The sequence below is a fragment of the Malurus melanocephalus genome, unplaced genomic scaffold (assembly GCF_030028575.1).
Source record: "Malurus melanocephalus ecotype Western Australia unplaced genomic scaffold, MMel_1.1 scaffold_90, whole genome shotgun sequence".
Taxonomy (NCBI): Eukaryota; Metazoa; Chordata; class Aves; order Passeriformes; family Maluridae; genus Malurus; species Malurus melanocephalus.
Window position 1 is genome coordinate 580,346 of NW_026623322.1, and position 20,106 is coordinate 600,451.

Here is a 20,106-nt window from a genome sequence, read left to right on the forward strand (position 1 = left end):
ATTACTTATGGCAAAAAATTCCATGAGATTAATAGGTTTTTTTTGTTTTTGTTTTTTTTTTTTTTTTGGTTTTTTTTTTTTTTTTTTTTTTTTTTTTTTTTTTTTTTTTTTTTTTTTTTTTTTTTCTTTTTTTTTTTTTTTTTTTTTTTTTTTTCATTGAAGTAACCCACAGATTTTGTGTTATAAAAAGACTCTTGGATTCTTGGGACACATTTAAAATAGTAACTTACCACAATTCATTTTATGCATTCAAAAATCTAATAATAGACCTCCCCTGTGTTGGAATTTCCTTTTTTTTTCACACCTAAAAAGGTTTTCAAATGAAAATAACTACTAAATCAACTCCTTTCACTTTCATGTGGAAGCATAATCACATGGTTGTTTAAAAAGGAGTAACTAAGCATGCAAGAAATGGAAGTGCTCTTATTGCTCTGTCATTTATCTAATAACTGTGTTCATGGACTTAACAAAAATATTCTCTCGGAAAGAACTCAATGGAGGTTATGCAACAGTGACAGACATCGTCCTGTTGAAACTGTTCATCTATTTTAGGAAGCTAAAAATGTGGAGACTGTGCTTTCTGGAGGTGCATTAAGGATATATAAATGCCACAAGTCATTGGAACTGAATATTTGTGATTTGGAAACGTCAGAGCTGGTAGAGCAGATGACTGAATTTTTGAGGGGCCTCATAAATCTCTACGTCTTGCAGAAATGCACTTTGTAGGAAAGGGGGTGAGCTTCAGTGTCCTGGGTTTAGTTTCTTTGAGATCATGTGCAGAACCACTTTACTAGTGATACTGCAGAGGACATGCTTCAGGGTTAAACTTCAAGAACAAGTTAAGCTTCAGAAATTCCTTTTAGTTCTACTGGCCAAGGCTCTAAAACTTGTGCTAAAATGCTTTTTCCAGCCAGGTACCAATTCCTGGGATTAATGTCAAGAGAAATCACAGGAAACTTCTGGCACAGCTATTTYAACCCCCTCCTCTTCCTGATGTCCTCTTCCTCACCCCTACATCCAAGGTCAGAACACCACAAAAGCCTGGATCAGTGCAGGAAAAGACCTAAAGAACCTGCCTGTGACCCCGGGCTGTGAGTGCTATCACAGGACACTGTCAGTGTCAGAGCTCTGGGGCTGCTGAAGTCCAGTGCTTCTGCTCACACTCCAACATCCATTCCCTCCTTTGCTCCATCTTTACTGAGCATACGGTAGGGCCAGAAAGGAAAACATCCAGCCCATAGCAAAGCAACTCAGTTTCTGCAGAGCTCTCCTAAGGAAAAAAAACAAAACAAAAAAACCCCACACCAACCCAGGGAAATAATGAAACAAGTTAAGTATAATAGATTTGTAGCAAGTGAAAATATGAAGGGCAGGTGAAGAGTATTTATGGAAGATGTGGAAATCAGTGGCAAGCAGAGAGCAAAATGTCACCACTGAATATGGTTGTTATAAACTCTTGAGGGTATTCTTCACTCACTGTTCAACATGCAAAGTTCAACAAAAGAGAAGTGCAGCCATTAGTGTATACTATGCAGATTTGTAATTTTTTCACCTCATCTTTAAAATCAAGTTTCCAAGAATACCCACTGAGCAGTGACTGAAAAACCCCGTCATTAGATTTCCTTCTTACTTATGTTAATTTATACTTAAAAGTACAAGACATACTTTATTTTCCTTACAATAAAAATAATACAAGCATAATTTTGGTTCTCTATACCAATATTGAAGATGCTTGAACAAAAATTTCTCTAGTTAGAAAAAAAAATCAAATTATGCACTGAACACCTGGATAGGTTTACAATTTCATCTTCTATAGCTGTCATAGTAAGCAAGGAGAGAATAGACAATGTCATCTCTAAAATGTTGATTTTCATCTCATAATTTGATTGCCAGTGAAATTACAGAATTACCTAAGCTAGGCTGAGTCTCAATGACATCCCAAGATGTTTCCACAGAATAAAATGCTCTGTAGCCTGTTGTTTAAAACAAGATATGAGATAACAGATATATTGATTTCAGTTGCTTGAGAAACACAGAACCAATAAATAAGTCACTGTCTGACGGGCAAAGGAACATAACATAATAAGTTGGTAAAAAAGTTTAAAATGCACTTATTTTATAATAGTTACAAAAAATAAAACCATTTTAACATCTTCCCTTATTGTTTCTTAATGTATCCATTAAAATACTTGCTTATAGGAATGTTTTGTAGGCAAGAGAGACTGGTGCTATCGATGCTGACTAAACAGCTGTTCCACTGCATAGAAAATGTTGCAGTTTTGATGCTTAATTCCTGCAGCTAAGAAGAAAAACCCAAAAAAGCTAACCACAACCCAAACACTCAGACCTCTTGGAGAAAGCTATTTAATCAATGGCCCAGCAGTTAGAAGTCAGGTGTCTTCCCCAGAGCAGATTATCCCCTTCATGCCAGACCACACTCTACTTGCAGTAGCTTCCTAAAGGTTAGATGTACTTCAGATTTTCCAAAAAAGAACTTTGTACAACAGACTAACCAACCAGCTCCAGAACCAGGGCATCAAAGCTTCTGTACAACGGTTTTTTTTTGTCACCAGGGAATAGGTAAATTATCTGTGTGCAATGGAAAACATGATTCATCTGCACGAGACAAACGCATTTGCTTCATTTAACCATAGAGGGATACAGGGAATGGACTTGAGTTCTCAACAGTAAGTTCCTCTTTCTGAACTCACCAAAGAGCTGGAAAGAGGACAAGTGAGACTAAAAAGKCAGAAGAAAAAAGAATAAAATAGACAGTCAAAAGCATCATATAAGAATCATGGCTCGTCCTGTTCACTGTGCAGTAAAGGCTCGTAAGTTTAACAAAATTTCTCACAGTGATTGCTAGGTGACTATAGGAACAGAAAGTCTGAAAGTTCAAGATGACACTTGTAGATTAGCAAAGATACAACTTGGCAGATGGAGAAGCACAAAGATTGATTTTTTTTTCTTCCTTTTTTTTGAATACATTATGGAAGTCTAATATAAAGCTGAAAAATGCACAAGATCTCTAGATAGAAATCGAAACCCATAAAAGCCCACTGAAAATAAATTACCTTTTTAGGTAAACAATTGTAAAAAAAATTGATTTTTTTGTGTGTGTGTGTTAGGTCTCAGTCAAAGAAAGATACTAAGAAAATACATGATTTAACACACAGCACAGTGCAACTCCCTATCTTATAATATTACGGGAAACTGGTTTACAGAGCAAGAACTGACCCACACAGATACAAACACGCAATTTCCAGATGTGCCAAGAATCACAAATGTCAAACATGGCAGAGAAGCAAGACTGTAATTTCTAACTGAAGTAGCCTTTGAACACACTGCTTTACCTTCTTGCTCACATAACAGAGCACAAATGGTGAGAGCGCAGCATTTGAAAATATAAACTGCTATGCTCTGAAAGAGCAGCCCAAGTACCTCAAATTGGTCACCCCGGTTGTCAGGAACCAAAAATAAGTGGATTATCTGGAGAAACTCAGGTCTTACATAAGAGGCACATTGCAAGCATTCTGCTCAGAAATTGCCACCATAAAAAGGACAAGAATGTAATCATATGTTCAAGGCAAGGTTTTAATGCATAAGTGAGAACAGATGTGGAAGCACAAGCACAGGAAAAGAGCACCTAATTAGCTAATTGAAAAGCACATCCTCAGGCATATAAAATCCAAGTTTGACAAGCAGTCATAAGCTGACATTTCTCATTTTTCAGTGGTTAAAAATTGTCAAAATTGAAGCATATGCCATCACAGAATATACACAAATACTGTAATCATACACAGAACTGTGGAATMTTTTGGATTGGCAGAGCTTTTCTAAAGGACATTTAGTCCAACCCCCATGCAGTGAGAGTGGATGTCTTCAACTATATCAGGTTGTTTGAAACCCCGTCCAGTCTGACACTGAATGTTTCCAGGGATTAGACATCCATCACCTCTTTGGGCAACCTATCATAGGATTCCACCATCCTCATCATAAAAAAATTCTTTAGATTTAAYTTACATTTACCCTCTTTTAGTTTAAAACCATTACCCATCATCCTACCCTATACCCTAYATATATAGATTCAAAAGATCGGGTGTTTTGGAGCAGCAACAACACTGTATATACACTTACACTGTACTGTTAATTTAGAAATTTTTTTAACTCTACAATGTAGTGTTAGAAAGTCAACAGAAGCATTTTTAACTGCATGCATCATATCTGGGGCAAATTATTTGAGCTTAGAAAAATTTACTTATAAGTAAGAGCTACAAACATAAGGAATAGAAATATGATTAGCATTACATGGTCTAAAATTAAAAGAGAATATTTTACTGCTTAGCTGTTTTGTTGATTAAATACTTTTAAAGATACAATCTCTGAAAAATTACTTCAGTACAATTCAAGAAATCCTAGTATATACCAAAAAAGGCCATTTCTAGCTTACAGCCTTTTAAAAGCAGACAGTAGATTTTAGTCAGCTGAATTCAAGTGAAAATACCTTTTTCTGTGTAGTTACATAAAATAAAGGTCTCTTCTGAAGCTTAAGAAGTTATCCACTGTCTACAAAGTTATCACTTTGTTGYTTACAGTATTCAGTACTGTATTCAATATAAGTGCAACCCTTTTCTACCATTTCAACCACTGCTAAATCGTTGCTAAAGATACAYCCTACCATTCACAAGAGGCATGGTAGACAATTAATGCTGACCAGCACCCCACAAGATGCATAGCTTAGCAGTCTCCTCATTACCACTTTGATTATATTAGACATTAAGTACTAACATTTCAAYAGCTTCAATTAATTAATACAGGCTCAGAGATGGACTGGTACTTAAAAATGACTTTTATCCCTTACATAAGCAGGGCCTTCAGGTAATTTTTTTTTTGTCCTTCCTTGATAACTGACATACAATTATTATGTCTTTGACTATAAAATGTGTCAGTTCGTAAGTGTAAAATTCCAACAAAACAGAATGTTTTGGTTACATATAGCTCAATAGTTCTGCACCTAATCTTGATTAAAAAGCAAAAATGAGGCATTACTTATTTTATCAAATTTTCTGCACCTTTAATACTTTCAGCACAGGTAAACAGGCCCAAAGCTGCTGTTTGTTGCAGTATTTGCTAAACGTGTGTGCATAAGCATGCATCCATGTGCTCAGAACAGGCAGATCTCATACAGAGATGTGGGGCAGAAGCACAATTTATTCATCTAAGCTAAGGTGAAGGTGAAAAAGCTAATCTAAGGTGAAAAATTGTCCATCGTTAACACCTTTTGCAAACAGTACAAATTCTTGACTAGGAGATAAGATACTAACTCTTCTCACTGCAGAAAAATTCTGCTACTTACTGAGTAGTTTTACCTAAAAAGTCAAACAGTGGATTTAATTCCAAAAAGCAAAAGTTACAAAAAGGAAAGCAAGGATGCCATTCACAATTAATTTCAGAAAATTGAGCCAAAAATCTGGGAGAATTTAAAAATTACTCAAATTGCAATACCAGTTTCAATCCAGGCTTAAAAACAAAGGACTAAATCAAATGTTGCAAACATTCAATTGCCAAATTAGTTGCAGACTGAGGACTTTTATTAACAACATCACAGGATTCCAGCCCCAGCAGAGCTGGGCGAGACAACCTCAGGAGGTTCCTTACAACCTCAACTGCTCTCTGAGTCCATTGCTGCTTGAGAGCATCAACACAGAACTCAATTCTTAGCCACTGTTTGGAGTCTGGGGACTAGACTTTCCCAAGCTCCTCAGTTTTTTATGTGGATGTTGTTAATAGAGTGAGTGCTAAAGGAAGTAACAGCTTACCTTTTATCATTTGTATCACTGCTTCAGGACTGCAGAATGGCTTGTAAAGTGAGCTAAAGACATCAGTGGCCTTAAAAAGCAGCACTGAGATCACTGAAGTTTAAAAGGCTTGAAAAGGCAAAAGAGTTCTTGTAGGGAGAATGCTCCATTTCTAGAATTATTAATTTGGCACTAAGCAGTAATTCCTTGCATTAAAATTTATTAATGAAAAAAATCATAGGAATGAAACAGCACTACAAAGTACTAATAATTCCTGTCATAAGTGCCTACAGCCAATCTGCCTTCTAGCTAAACTCCACAAAACAAGGATGCAATGTAGGTCACAAAGAAAACTAGTGCTGCAGAAAGGTACATCATTTTACAGAGGGCAGACTTCCCAGTTCTACTAYRCAACATAGGTAAMTTAGGGAAAAGCACATTCTTCTGTKTAAAAATGGTCCTACTCAGACCAACTAAAAAGCCAAAAGAACCACTGATTTCTAAATGGCACAAGCTCCTGACCTGAGACTGACTGTAGAGCAGTGCAAAAACTGATACACTTCTCAGAGTATCCAAATGGATACAGCTTTCCAAGAACACTGGAAAAAAACCCTTTTAAATTATCACATCCCTTTTGTGTTAAGTCTGCAGGACAGCATTTGCTTTCAATCAACATTTTCTACCATTCATTTTCCTTTCTGCAGTTCAAAAAAATAGCTGCCTCTCCCTCAAGCCAGATTTGTGGAATAAACATGTACTAGCAGTAGCACAAGAGGCTTTTTTTTAGTATTTGCTAAGTTCCCAACATACAGATCCAAAAAAAAAAAAAATTATGAGGGAAGCTTGAAATCATCAAGTTTATCCAACTTCTCTCCCATCCCTCCTGACTATGCTCCTCATCCAAATTATATAGCTATACACAAAGTTTTATTATGGAGCAAAATGAAGGACATAGGTGTACATAACAAACATAGTTTCAAGAATTAGTAAGGCTGTGACATACAAAAAATATGTAAACTAAATTTTTCTCAATGACTGTTCAGAATCATTACTGAATACGTTAGGAGTTTGTTTGACAGAATTTCCATTTTGAATATACATAAAGATTATAAAATGAAACACATGACAAATATTCCTAAAACCCAAAGCSATTGCTGTTTATTTATATTTTAAAAATATGATGTCACTTAACAATAACAAATACATCCTGGCATTCTTTTAAGTGGCAGATATCAACAGGGAAGGACTTTTTCTTCCCTCATAGTTTGCATTATAGCACTTTATTTTAATCAATTTATTTAGGTGCTTCCCAAGTTCACTTTCATATATTGTTCATGTCTTTCTGTGTTATATAAACCTCAGTCACGTCTTTTCTATCTTAAACTAGAAATCAAGCCAACTTTCATAGTATCATACATCATCACTGCTACTGTCCATATATAAGCGTAAAAGTATATTTTAATCTAGGCAACAACAAAATGAGACTAGCAAGTTTAAATGTTCTTATGGACAAAGATGAAGGGATTTCTGAGTTGTGTTTTTTTGGTTTTGGCAGGGAGGTTAATTATCAGCACAAGTTCAGTACTCATCTCACTTTGGCACTCAGGGCACCATCTCAGAGCCTGSAACAAATGAACTTCATGATATATCAACACGCGATGTATCAACATATGTCAACAGACAAACCTTAGTGCTTAATGACTTACAGTATAAGAAAAATGCTTTCATTTTTGTATGCCCTAAAAGGAGTGCCACATGTGGGTACTCTGTCATGCAGGGCCATTATCAAATTAGCAGTTCTATCCAACTTGGAAGACCTTGACCAAAAACACATCCTTACATGGAGAAAATTCTAAACATTTTACTTATCTTTGAAGGAGACTATTCAACAATARAAGAGTGGAGTCTTATGTTATAGTGCTGGATTGCCCATTGCTACACAGATTCATCGCTGATAGTCAAGGAATAACTGTCTCACCAAAAATGGAATGATTCTGTGCCTCTCAGCAAAGCCTGATGGCTTCCAAGAGATAACCAGTCCTTGGGGGATAAATAATATTCACAGCAGTAGGGAGGTTATCTGAGGCTGGGAGAGTTTTGTCAATAAGTAAAAGACATCAAGGCTTCTAAGCACTTCACATTTTAAAAGGAATGAGTTATGCGATGTGTGCAACTTCTTAAACCACTTCTGACTCAGCTGACTAAAGGAAGAAGACCGCACCAAATTGCAGACAGAACTGAATTCCCATTTAGCTGAAGGTGAAAAATTAAATGATTAAAAAAACAATTGCATCATGTGTTGTTGGCTTTGGTGTGCTTTTTTATGCATTAAACCTGTCCTATAGCTCTATGCTATTTACGTAACTGACACTGGGAGTRCTCAATACTATTCTTGAATAAGAAGGCACATTTGAGAACTAATTTTAAAAAGTCAGTACATCAACTAGTATATTTAACAACCAGGTAAGAATGCAACTTGACGAAATGACATTCTGTTTTCCACAGATCAATTGTCTTAGATTTATTTAATCAACGATATRATACAGTTACAAGCCCATGCATTTCATAAAAATCTGAACTTAAAATTGTTATGGAACAAAGTTTTAAATAAAGCATATACAGATGTTTCTGGGTATTCAAGTGGACTGGTTAGTCTAGAGAAATATTAGTTGCAACATATGGGCAGAAGCATTGAGATTTTCAGATAATTGTTTCTTTATCTCTTTTCTTCTTCCAATCCACACCTGAACATAAATCACAGTTGAGTAACTCTATGGATTGAGTCCTAAGCACAAGCTCATAGCTGAACTCATAATTTAACTTTCCATTGRTTATGTATTTATAGTACCTCCCTTTATACTGTTATTTAAAATAAAATAAATAAGACTACATTTTAAAAATGTAGGCAGTATAACTACTTAAAAATGTCCTTTATCCATTTAATATGCTGACAAAATTATAATTTGTCTACTTAAATTCTTTTTTATTATTACAATGTAATTCTTGTAACTCCCAAATGTTGTTGAAAATTACTACCTCTTATAGAAAATTTGGGTATTTCTATGTAATGAAACTGCTGGAGAAATCACAGAGAAGCTGCAACAGAATAACATGAAATAAATATTAGAGATAGCATTTAAAAGGCACACAAATACTTCAAACACATACAGTTTCAAATCTTTATTGTTTTAAAATTCTACATGTCTTTTACAATTACAATAATTTGTTACTTAAATGACTCTTGTATGGTTAATGTACAATGAGTTTTTTCCTGAAACTCAACCATGAAATACAATTTCATCAATATGATTTTTCTAAATAGATTAATACAAGACTTCTGTTTTGTTGGGAAGAACGAGTGCTTCACTTTGAACAAACGGCACAGCTGTCTTCCCTTCAGAATCTGTGTGATCAATCCATCGAAAGTGCTTTTGAAGATTGCAGATTTAACTGTGACTGATTTTCAAAATCAGTCCATCAAATTACAAGGGTTTTTTAACATTAAAGAGCATTTTCATGTAATGAAACAAGCTGCAGTAGTTATTTTTATTCATCTACTGAGGCAAACTCATGTTGAAGAAAAATTATATGATTATCTGCATGCAATGAACACCCTCTTTAAATAGTTGATGAATTTTACACATATAAAGAATCTGTTAAAGAGTGCAAGTACTTTGATAATGATTTCACAAAAGGACATATGCTGGTAATAATGGTAACTAACATTTAACATCTAAATACAAGCTAATGTATATTTAACAGGCAATTAACATGGCAAAGAAACCATGTTTCATGTGGTTGCCCTTCGAGAAAATGAACRCATTTGGTCCACACTCTTAAAGTTATCTGGATAAAAAAAATCAAAGCAGTTAGGGCCAGAGTTTTTGATGAATTTTTTGTTTCTAAAATGTCACCTGTTAAAAAGTAAAAGCAGTACATCAATGACGTATCTTGTCACATGACCTCAGTATAAAAAAGATGGCCTGGTATTTGGAGCGATGAACGAGCACTGAAGGACAAGTCAAAAAAGAATGGAGACAGAATGAACTAAAAATTTGTTGTGTTATACTTTCTTGTTCCATGGTACTGCTTTCACTCTGTAGAATTTTGTACCCAAAGGAACTTTGAATCTGTTTTGTGCCTACAAAAAAAAAAGAAAAAGAAATTAAAATGTGGAATTTTACTACTGATTTTTGTATTTTAAAGCTCAAACTGATTCCCACCACTTGGTATTCAAGAGACCCTTACGAGTCTGGCAAGGTTCTGGGCAGTGTGGATGCAAATACCCAATCCACTGCTTGCTCAGCTCTTTTCTAGTTCCCTACTCTTGCCMTTCACTGACTCAAAAGAAGAGCAGGAATAGCAGAACTTAAAACATTTTTCATCTAACTTGTTCTGCAGAGAAAACTCATCACAATTGTTACTCACTTTCTTCTCTATTAATCCRAGATGATTTCTCATTACTGTTTTCTTACCTTTTTTGCCTGGCAATATTCCTTTTCCATCACTTTTCCTAGCACCCACGGTCTCCTAGATGCACCTGATGCTGAAAATATATTTAATATTTTAGGTAAGCAACTACAGGTACCAGGGTATTGCATTATATTTTCATTAAAAGCAGAAATTCTCAGAAAAACTTAGGTTTTTTTTTTTATAAACGAACAAGCATTAAATAAGGTTAGGTTTAATTGCAACATTTTGGTGGYCCTTAGAACAATATTTTGCAGTACCTAGGTACACACTTTAACCTATCAGAAATACAACTAATGTTCTGAATTTTATTTTCCCCACTTCCCTAATGCAGGAATAGAATCAAGACATGGTTTCCTGAAGTACTGAGAGAGAGACAAATGTGCCCCTCAGGTAACTGATAAGTCTTCATGTTTGTTTTATGTGTAGTTTTCTCAGATTTGAGATTAATTCTAGTCAACAAAAGGTAAGGAACGGAGCAAGCTGAATCCATTTGAAAACAGCCAGTGAATTATGTACTTACATAATTAATGTACATAAGTWATGTACAAACTGACATGGCTCTTACTGTATATTTGTTAAAAAACAGTAAGAAAAGTTTTACCATGTTTCACATAGCTATGTGTGCACTCCTAATGCRGAATATATTACATCTGGAAGAAAGACAGGCATTTTCCCCTCATGCTTCATAGATGGCACATGGCACAGATCCTTCAGCAGACTCAGAATCCAATTAGGGCTTAGTGGTCTTCTGGAGACTAAACAATTGTTTAGGATCTATCATCTTTCATTGCAACTGAAATCTACAGTAARTCTGCTCAGGGAAATTATTTGACACCCTGTGACATGCAATAACATGCAGAAACATTCACTGATAAATTAGATTTAATATAAATTTTCTTTTAATGTGCATTCTTAGACATTTCTACCAAGGTTGGAGCATAGGTGCGTTTGCAAAAAYGCTACACATGACAAAGCCATTTCCATGAATCCACTCATAGCTCATGGTTTAGCGCAAAGCATTGTGATTTTTCCTCATTTAAAAAGATTTCAATTTAGCTAAGCTTAGATAGCTGCCAAAAACAGYTAACAAAAAGCCTTGAACATTAAGGGGGAAAAAAGTAAATGTGTCATCAACTCGAACATAAACAAAAAAATTCAAAGTCTTCTCTGAAAATTTATAGTGAATACCATTTTAATTTGGTAGAAAGATTATGAGCAAAAATATTGCTTGCCAATTCCCATATACTGTTGTTCCACATTTTGTTATTTATTATTTATGCTACTGAGTAGTTAAAGCAGCCTGTCAGGAATGTTAACATACTCTGTGCGTGCACCAAATTGGCATTTTCTNTTTTTTTTTTTTTTTTTTTTTTTTTTTTACACCTTACTTGGAAGATCCAGATGTTTTTCTCTAATTTTCCAAGATACTAACATCTATATAAATTTTTGATTAAAAGTGTTCTGCATTGAAAAATATTTTGCATTACAACAAATATTAAAAGCTACAAGGATAGCTGACAGCTATCTATATTACATGYTTCTTACATTCATCACATACATATCTATAAAATCAGTGTGTTAGAAAGTGTTATTTGTAAGAGGAGATAGTAATTAGAAAAAACGTGACACTTACCACACTCACCTGGTTTGAGATCCAATGCAGTAAGGGACTCTGAATGCAAGAAATACAAGGTTGGACTAACAGTAAACAAAACGTAGTTGTCATGCCTCTCATCCAAGATAATGAGAACCAAATCGCCAACCTGAAAACTGGGGAGAAAAACAAAAACAAAATCACAGAACTTCACTAAAAAAAAGCACAGAAGCTTAAAACAACATTAATTACACTACATTTTTCCCCTATATATTGTATGAGACTGAGACTTAGCTGAATAGTAGCAAAGACGTTTCCACTTGGCTACACCAACTCATACATTCTATTTCCTGAAGTCAAACAAAAGCAGACTGCCTTTAATAAGTGTCTTCATAATGTTCTACATTTGTCAGCTTAAATTAACTTTTTTCAAAAGAACTGTCAGTTTTGCTTCAATATATAATCAGAAGTACCTAACTAAATACTAGCCTTTCAATTTTGTATTATTTTTATTACCAGTACTTAAGATAACCATTACTATAGCAGTGTTTACAAACATTCTTTTGATGTTTTTAACTGAAGCCAATTTGAACACAGAAAAATACATTCAAAACATTTATGCATTTCAATCTTAAAATTCTAAGCACACAAGAACAAAGACAGATGAAGTGTTCATCTTTGATCAAATGATTAAAAGGCAAAGAAACACTGTGGTGACTGTATGTAAAAAGCTTTAAAACTCTGCTTCTTCCTGACAGCAGGGTAACACAAGAAGCCACTAAGTGAAGTTTCAGTAACAGAATTCAAAGAGCAACTTCTGTCTCCAAACTTCTGTTCCTCAGCGCAAATGTGTTGCAAGTAAATTATTTASGCATTAATGAAATGAAGTCTAAAATAGCTACAAATTAATTATTAGATCATGAGGGCGCTCCCAGAATAAATACTACTCTGGGGATGAGGGAGGAAGTGCAAAGAAAGAGAAAAACGTCTTCATAGAAGGAGACTACAGATTCATAGTCAGTTGAGTGAATCTAGAGAAATTTAGGTCATCAACTTAAAGTTCACTTTTGCATTAAATAAACAACACTMCAAGCTTTTCTGCCTGGACTTAGGAAGACAGGCTGTATTGACTCACAAACATCTCTATCGGACAGATGAATTCTTCTTTCACAACATTTACCTCCCCAAAAACTACCAAAACAATTGTCACAATATTCATATGCTAAAGGAAAAAAAAAAATATTCTTCACTTGGTGACGTTGTTATAGCAAAAATGTCAATTAGTGTAATTTAGAAAACATTAACAGAATAGTATGTGTTGGTTTTCTTTCTAAAAGTATTTTTTATATTACTCAAGTAATTTATAAGTCTAATWTTAAGAAGTTGTCCGTAGCTTTCCCATTTTACAAGGATACCTTTTCCCAGCAACAATTCTACATGCAGCTGCTACCAGACCAATAATACCTAACAAAATGCTTGAGTTAATTTTCTTTCATTCTGTCAGAGTAAGACAAGAATTCTGAAGCCTTCAGGAAGCTAAGACTTCTCTTGAAATATAATACAGCACTATGCATAATCAGGGTGAATGATTTCTTTCTACTTTTTYTTAGCATGGCTTCAAGATTACAGATAAACAAAAAGTAATCTAAAAGTAAACTTAAGAGAATTCTAGAAATCCCATGAACTACAGAATTCAAGAAAGTCACTGATACAGAATTCAGAAGGACCTRGTCTTTGTTTACAAAAGGGTTTTATAAAATTTTATTTATGCTCAACTGGGATGGTTCAATAGTTGATGGCTAAATTATAGAGAAGATCTATATAACTTTGACAGAGCAAGAACAGAAGAATTGTAACATTAATTACATGTTTATTTTATTGAAAGTATATCCATCTATTTAYATGAAAATTAACATCTACTTACTCTCTAATTGCTATTTTTTCAGAATGTCTTGAGGAAACTGACGACATGCTTTGGGACATCTGAAAAAAAGACAAAAGCTATAAAGTACTGGCAAACCATAATTAAATGTACATTGCAGGTAATACAGCAAGATAATTTTTGATAGTCTCGCAGATTTTATATTCACTCAGAAAACCCAGCACACATTTTTCATCCTGTTCTGTAGTAGATTTGATGGTTGTGATTGTTTTTAGTTTCCATTACTGTGCTTTTTCTTTTAAGAGACACTTTTGATTATAAAATGTCTTGCCTAACTAACTTCTCTCCCATTATTTAAAACTGCTAAGTGCTTCTAAGATCAGTGCCAGTCAAGATTTATTCTGAGCATAGACAAGACCTATGATCCAACTGTGCATTCTAACACAAAAGGTAAGTGCACTAGAAAACGCTGATAGCAGAACACTGGAGATTAAACATGTTTATTACAATCAAACTCTAAATGTTGAGTTCAGCATTTTCTCTCAGTTTTTCTAAGCACAGACACAAAATATAAAGCTTACTGTAACAGACAGAGCAGCACTCCATGGAATAACACTGGAATCTATAACTCTTTGTTTAGTAAGACCAAATAGGCTTACTTTTGTGAGGTTATYCTGTATGTATAACATTTGCCTTTAATTCTGTTTAAATTAATTAACACTTGCACATGGACCAACTTCAATRAGATAAACTAGACCTAAAAATTAATATAAATGTACACAATATTTCTACAGTAACTATCATAACAAGAAATGACAATGGGTAATGCTACTTCCATCTACCAAGGAATACCTATCCCACATATTCAGGCAAGTAGCTGAAAAAGTTGATTGGACCTAACTGTATTAAGTTTCATTACCCTCTGGTAATCTCCTTACAAGAGAAGACAAGTCATAATTGATTCCACAGAAACTCTGACTAGGGRTGCTGTAGATTTTCCATACATTCCTACTTCCTGGACCATTTATACATGCTATTCAAATCTAGATTGCTCATAKTTGAAGTTTAGCACATGATTTCTCAGCTATAACTCAAATATTGTTCCCTACAGAATATGTCCTTCCTACTGTCAATCTTGCCCCTGCCTTCCCCTTCTTCCAAGAGACTGTCYTCATATGAGCTTSAAGCCTATTCACAGCTYWTTTTTTTCATTTCTTCARAGAATGAGTCCAAAYTGAACACAGTACATCACAGAAAGCACTCAGATTCTGATGACACTTTCAGCAGTTTTCTTTACAGGATTCAACTTCAGATTTTTTTTTTGTTAAGAGTTACTTTTCTTTCTTGAAGAAGTTGCAGCTAGCATGAAATCTGTTAAACTTGCTTAGACTGTTCACAAAAGTGTYTGAGAGTTCTTTTCAGATATTAAGACCAGGTATTTTCTTGCTATTTTTCAAAACTGGAATAAGTGTCAAATTAAAACGCAAAATAGCTTGATTTCTGTGTTTTTCCTTAATGACTCACTTTAAAAAAAAGCACAACAAACTGGAATCCTGAGTATAATTCGATTAAAACCTAGTAATGAATGTTTAAAGACTACAATTCTAATAGTCTTTATACAAAAAAAAGTTCCCGTTTCTCAGTAATTCATATACTGTAACAAAAATCCTGTAATAACATTCCACATATTAAAAGGAGTTCCTCTTCTCCTACATGGCTTGGTATTAATCATAGCAAAAATAATCTTCTATTTGTCTTGTGCATAGTGTTTTCTTCCTTTTCATTTTACTCTGAGGTGATAAGAGATCAAGAGTTTAATTCAGAAAATCTACACAGAGATTTAGAAAACTGTCCAATGTATTTTGATTTTWTTGTAAAAACTACACTTAACTTCTRCACTTCAATGACATYCTGAATTKTACAAAAYGCTTAAAAATATATAYTTTTAGATRKCCTSCAATCCTTTCCTACACCTGCTATGAAATATAACTTCCCATTCCACAGATATCAGTTCCTACCAACGTTCTAGGTACCACCTGTCACTTAGTGATATTGCCATGGCCAGTCCAACCAAAGGATGTGTCTGTTTCACAAACACACAGCAAATGTTGTAAAACTGAAAGTTGAGATCTTTWAGCAAAGATAAACTGGGAAGAAATAAAAGGAGAAGGATTCATAGCATGGGAATCAAGGGCTCTYTTGTCACTAAATYATTTTTCCTTCCATAGCCATTTACTATATTGAACATTTCATATGGTGGCTGTCTGCATTTCCAGTTTTTAGACAGAATTACAGTTTCACACCTTACAAGCTGACAGGTGCAGTTTTCCCAAAACAACCTATAAGTTATTGCTAACATTCCCAATTATGTTTAAAGTCCAGGCATATTTACATTCTTGAAAACTGGCRTTCAATCTGTTGTTGCTGAAAACTRAGYCACAGTGCCCTGGAAATCAACACCCCCTACCCCAAGCCTGCATGGGCTGTGTTCTTTGAGAAAAAGTCTCTCTCCAGTCCTATGAATCTTTTTCCATAAGACTAAAGTCAGGTACCTCTGGAAGATTATCAGGATACCTATTTACCACTAACCTTAACACTTAGAATATTTTTTAAGTTAATAAAAACCATTTTTAGATTTTAACAAATGTGATATTTTTAAGCTTCTTTTTTCACGAGGCTTAGAAAATGCATTGTACAAATACTTACCAATCTTTGATTTAATCTCTTATTTTCTTCTTCTTTCAACTGCAAAGTCTAAAAGAAAATCCTTGTCTGATTAACTGGTTATTATATTTCATACAGTAAAAACATTAAAACCAAAGTTCTGAGATTACTAGAGCCCAACTACTTTTACAAYACATCTTTCAGTTCTAAAACAATAATCAAAATACATTTTGAAGAAAGACCTGAAAAAAAACCCTTGAAGTCCAGTAATGAAGTCCAGTACTACAAACCCCACTGCTAAGGTATGTTTACCTCTGTATTCATACTTCTCTTYCAGTTAGAAAAACATGCCAGCAAAAGAAATGCAATATATTGCTATGTTATAACTTCTACCCATGAGAAATCCTTTGAAATCAGGTGAAGTCAGAATCAAGCATGTATGTGCTCATGGTCAGAAACACCCAGGCAATGGTATCATACAATGTCACAGTCTATTAAGAGAAAGCATGACTCTTCTCTATGTCCAAGTGATCCCAGAAAGATGAACACTAGAGGCATTTTTTCTTTCAAAAGTCAACTTTAAAAAGACAACTGAGATGGACTCAGATATGACTGGACAGTTAAAATTTACTAGGAAGTATTATTTCAGTGTAATCAATATGGGTTAATGTCACATTTTACCAAGAATACAGTCTATGAGGAGAAAATACTCATTTCCATGAGAAACCAGTAAATCAATCTTAAATCCTGTCCAGTTCTTTTGTATGTCGTAACTGGGAAAAGAAATGGCAACTTTTTTTTTTCCTACAGAAATTCTCTGGATCTGTCACTCCTAAGTATTACACCTGAGTCATACTAAAGACTACACAAACAGAGCAAGGATAGGCCAAGAATCATGTTTTAGAAGTTATCTTCTTCACTGAATTATTTCAGTGATTTTTACTGATCCAAGAGTACAGTGAAAAAACATTCCCTCAAATTATATCTGTAACCCTTGCAGACACTATAGTACAGAGTATATAACTGATCACAGCACAACTGCACATGTATATATTTTTAAGTACTTAGTTTTAACACTTAACCTAACAAGCAATCTACTCACTCTTTCTAACAACATTATCCTCTGCTTTTCTTCAGACATATGGACATTTTCACTAGAAGAGAAAGAAAGTGGACAGGTTAAAAAAGAAATTTTTTTTCATGATCAAAAATTGTCTTGTCCACACCCACCTGGCATCTTCACTCAGAGGAAAGTATTATATATATACCAGCAYAGAGGGAACAGCATAGAAAGGCAGGGTACTTGTTTTACTATCAATGCAAGTTTACTTTCACAAGCACAAACTGTTTTCATCCTCACTTCCACATTTAGTGTTCCGGGTATGTGATTCTGGGTTAGGCACTGGTTGTGATGAGCCCTGATTAAAGTGAATGTAAGTAGATCTAACAATTCTGCTCTTGTTCCTCCGGTAAAAACCTTGCTCTTCTTGTCTGTTTCCCAGTCAGGYTCATTACTTCTGAAAAAGGTATGGAGGAGTCTGGGGTTCTTCAAAAAGCTYGTAGCATTAAAGTAAGACACTGTTCAAAAGATTAGTAACATGCAGCCACCCAGCCCATACACTATTACAGTTTTTCTTCTGTTTGACCTAATTTCATACTCTTAGGTATATTCTTCCATGCCATGATTGTGGGGCCAAGTTCACCTTGAGGTACATACTTCAAAGTCATCAAACCTAAACATTCCGTATGACAGCAACACAACAATTTTATGCACACATACACTTAAAGGAATATTTTCAGGAAGAACATGAAAGGCAGGAGGAGAGTTAAAACAGGCTCATCTGTATTTCACACCACACAACATCACACGTTTCCAGGATGAGAACATGCTTTGTRTATTTCTAGTGTAATGCCCCACACTTACTGCACAGCCATCATACTGGTTTCCATTGTGGAGTCCATTCTCCCTTCAGCACCAAAGTCAGCAACCAATCTGTCTGTGTCCGTGGGAACTTCAGCTGCACAGGCTCCACAAGCTTCTGACGCTGCTGCCAAGTAGGTTGATGGAGAAAAATTACTACTTCTCAGCTTATTAACTTCTTCTTCAAGCTTCTTCTTCTCTTCAAGTAAGCGAGCTCGATCTTCAGAAAGYGTTTCAATCAAATCTATGACACAAACAACAGAATTTATTACAGCASAACTAGTGATCAAAACCAGTCTGTGGAGAATGGAATAGTTCAATTAGAAAAGAATAATACTTCTTCAGAACTTTGCTTACCCTTATCTTTTTCTTGCTGCTGTGTAAGCACTTTTAATTTGTCACTAAGATCATTAATTATGTTTTCTTTTTTCATTTTCTCTCTTGCCAGAACAGTGTTAAAGTTGGTCTGAAAACAGAAAGGAAGTATTACCGAAATCAGAAATATACTGTAAAAATGTAATGCAGAACAGTACAAAAGACAGCATGCATTTCAGTTTTCTACATCATAATGAAAAAAGAAAATAAAACTTTTTTACTTTCTACTTCGGTGAACAGATAAAATGCCTCTACATTTTATTTTCATGTTTCTCTGTAAAATTTTCTAACATTAATTTCATTTTTAGCCCTCGCATTCCCTCAAGTCTGATACATACAAGTAATACAATAATTAAGAAATAATTTTAAAAAATACTAAGTTGTGGTTTTTTTCTTTATATATTATACTTTATTTCTAGTTAATGTAAAATAGTTGAACATTTGATATTTAAAACCRTTACTTGAAGGATTAAAATTATTAAGATAAAGCTGAACTGCATCAAGGTATGTTAAATATAATGAAAAGGAAAAATACCTATAAACTGAATTTAAAATACATTTCAAGTTGAGCATTTATTCCTCAGAGAGCAATTAACTATTGCAAAAGAGACACAGGAATCCTTGCTAATAGCTTGAATAAGTGAACATAAAAAGAGGCCAGCATAGCCTTCAGTACAAGTCTGACCAATCTTTGTGTTTCTTCAATCCTGCTACTGACCWTTATGCCCTCAGACCTTTTATTCCTAGGGTGCTGCTGAAGAGACAGCAACCTATCAACCACCTACCAACCACAATCTATTAAATGGATATTTTAAATTACTTTTTTTTTCCATGAATTTTACGGTAGCTTTGATATATGCCTATCAACTCTCAGTCTTAAAATGCAAACTATTTGGTGGGCCACACACCTTACATAGGGCACAGCAGCCTTTGTTACATGTCTGCATAACAAAACTCTCACACCACAAACGTAAGTGACACCTCTAAGGAAACTTCACAGAGGAAAGAAAACAGAAAGGCGAGRTTAAATACCCAGAATATTCTGTAATCAGCAGAGCCAGTGCAGTAAACTGTCGGCACTGAATGATGCACCATTATTCTGGGTTTGGMATATTAGCTCATTTTGCTTAGGGTTTTTCTGGGGAGAGGGGATTGGTTGGCGGTTGTTTTTTAAAAATGTTCCAGCTTTCCCTGGAATTTGCTGTCAATGCTTCAGAACCTTCCCTTACACACTCTGCTTTCAAAAATGAAGAATATTATTAGATAATGGGGAAAATGGAATACTAAGGAATATTGTGATGGAAAAATAAATCTAATGACTACAAATGTAGGAAAAAATCCTATTAGATTTACTGTGTAAGGCTTACTTCAGTTTTAATGGTTTCAGACCAAGAATTTC

At 34.5% G+C, this 20,106-nt stretch overlaps 1 protein-coding gene across 2 annotated transcripts in view; it reads right to left on the reverse strand.

Annotated features, from left to right (window-relative positions):
* Positions 1 to 8,206: 8,206 nt before the first annotated feature.
* RB1CC1 (RB1 inducible coiled-coil 1) overlaps positions 8,207 to 20,106 on the reverse strand; it is a 45,843-nt gene continuing 33,943 nt past the window's right edge. The window contains exons 14-21 of one of the 2 annotated variants that reach the window (XM_057368317.1): positions 18,690 to 18,798; positions 18,336 to 18,576; positions 17,514 to 17,565; positions 16,454 to 16,501; positions 13,790 to 13,848; positions 11,914 to 12,041; positions 10,274 to 10,344; positions 8,207 to 9,939 (exon numbers count right to left, since the gene is read on the reverse strand). In XM_057368317.1, coding sequence (XP_057224300.1) covers positions 9,862 to 9,939; positions 10,274 to 10,344; positions 11,914 to 12,041; positions 13,790 to 13,848; positions 16,454 to 16,501; positions 17,514 to 17,565; positions 18,336 to 18,576; positions 18,690 to 18,798 — 786 coding nt within the window. In that variant the 3' untranslated portion in view covers positions 8,207 to 9,861. Of the gene's footprint in view, positions 9,940 to 10,273; positions 10,345 to 11,904; positions 12,042 to 13,789; positions 13,849 to 16,453; positions 16,502 to 17,513; positions 17,566 to 18,335; positions 18,577 to 18,689; positions 18,799 to 20,106 lie in introns of both variants that reach the window. The other variant, XM_057368316.1, reaches the window with a different exon arrangement.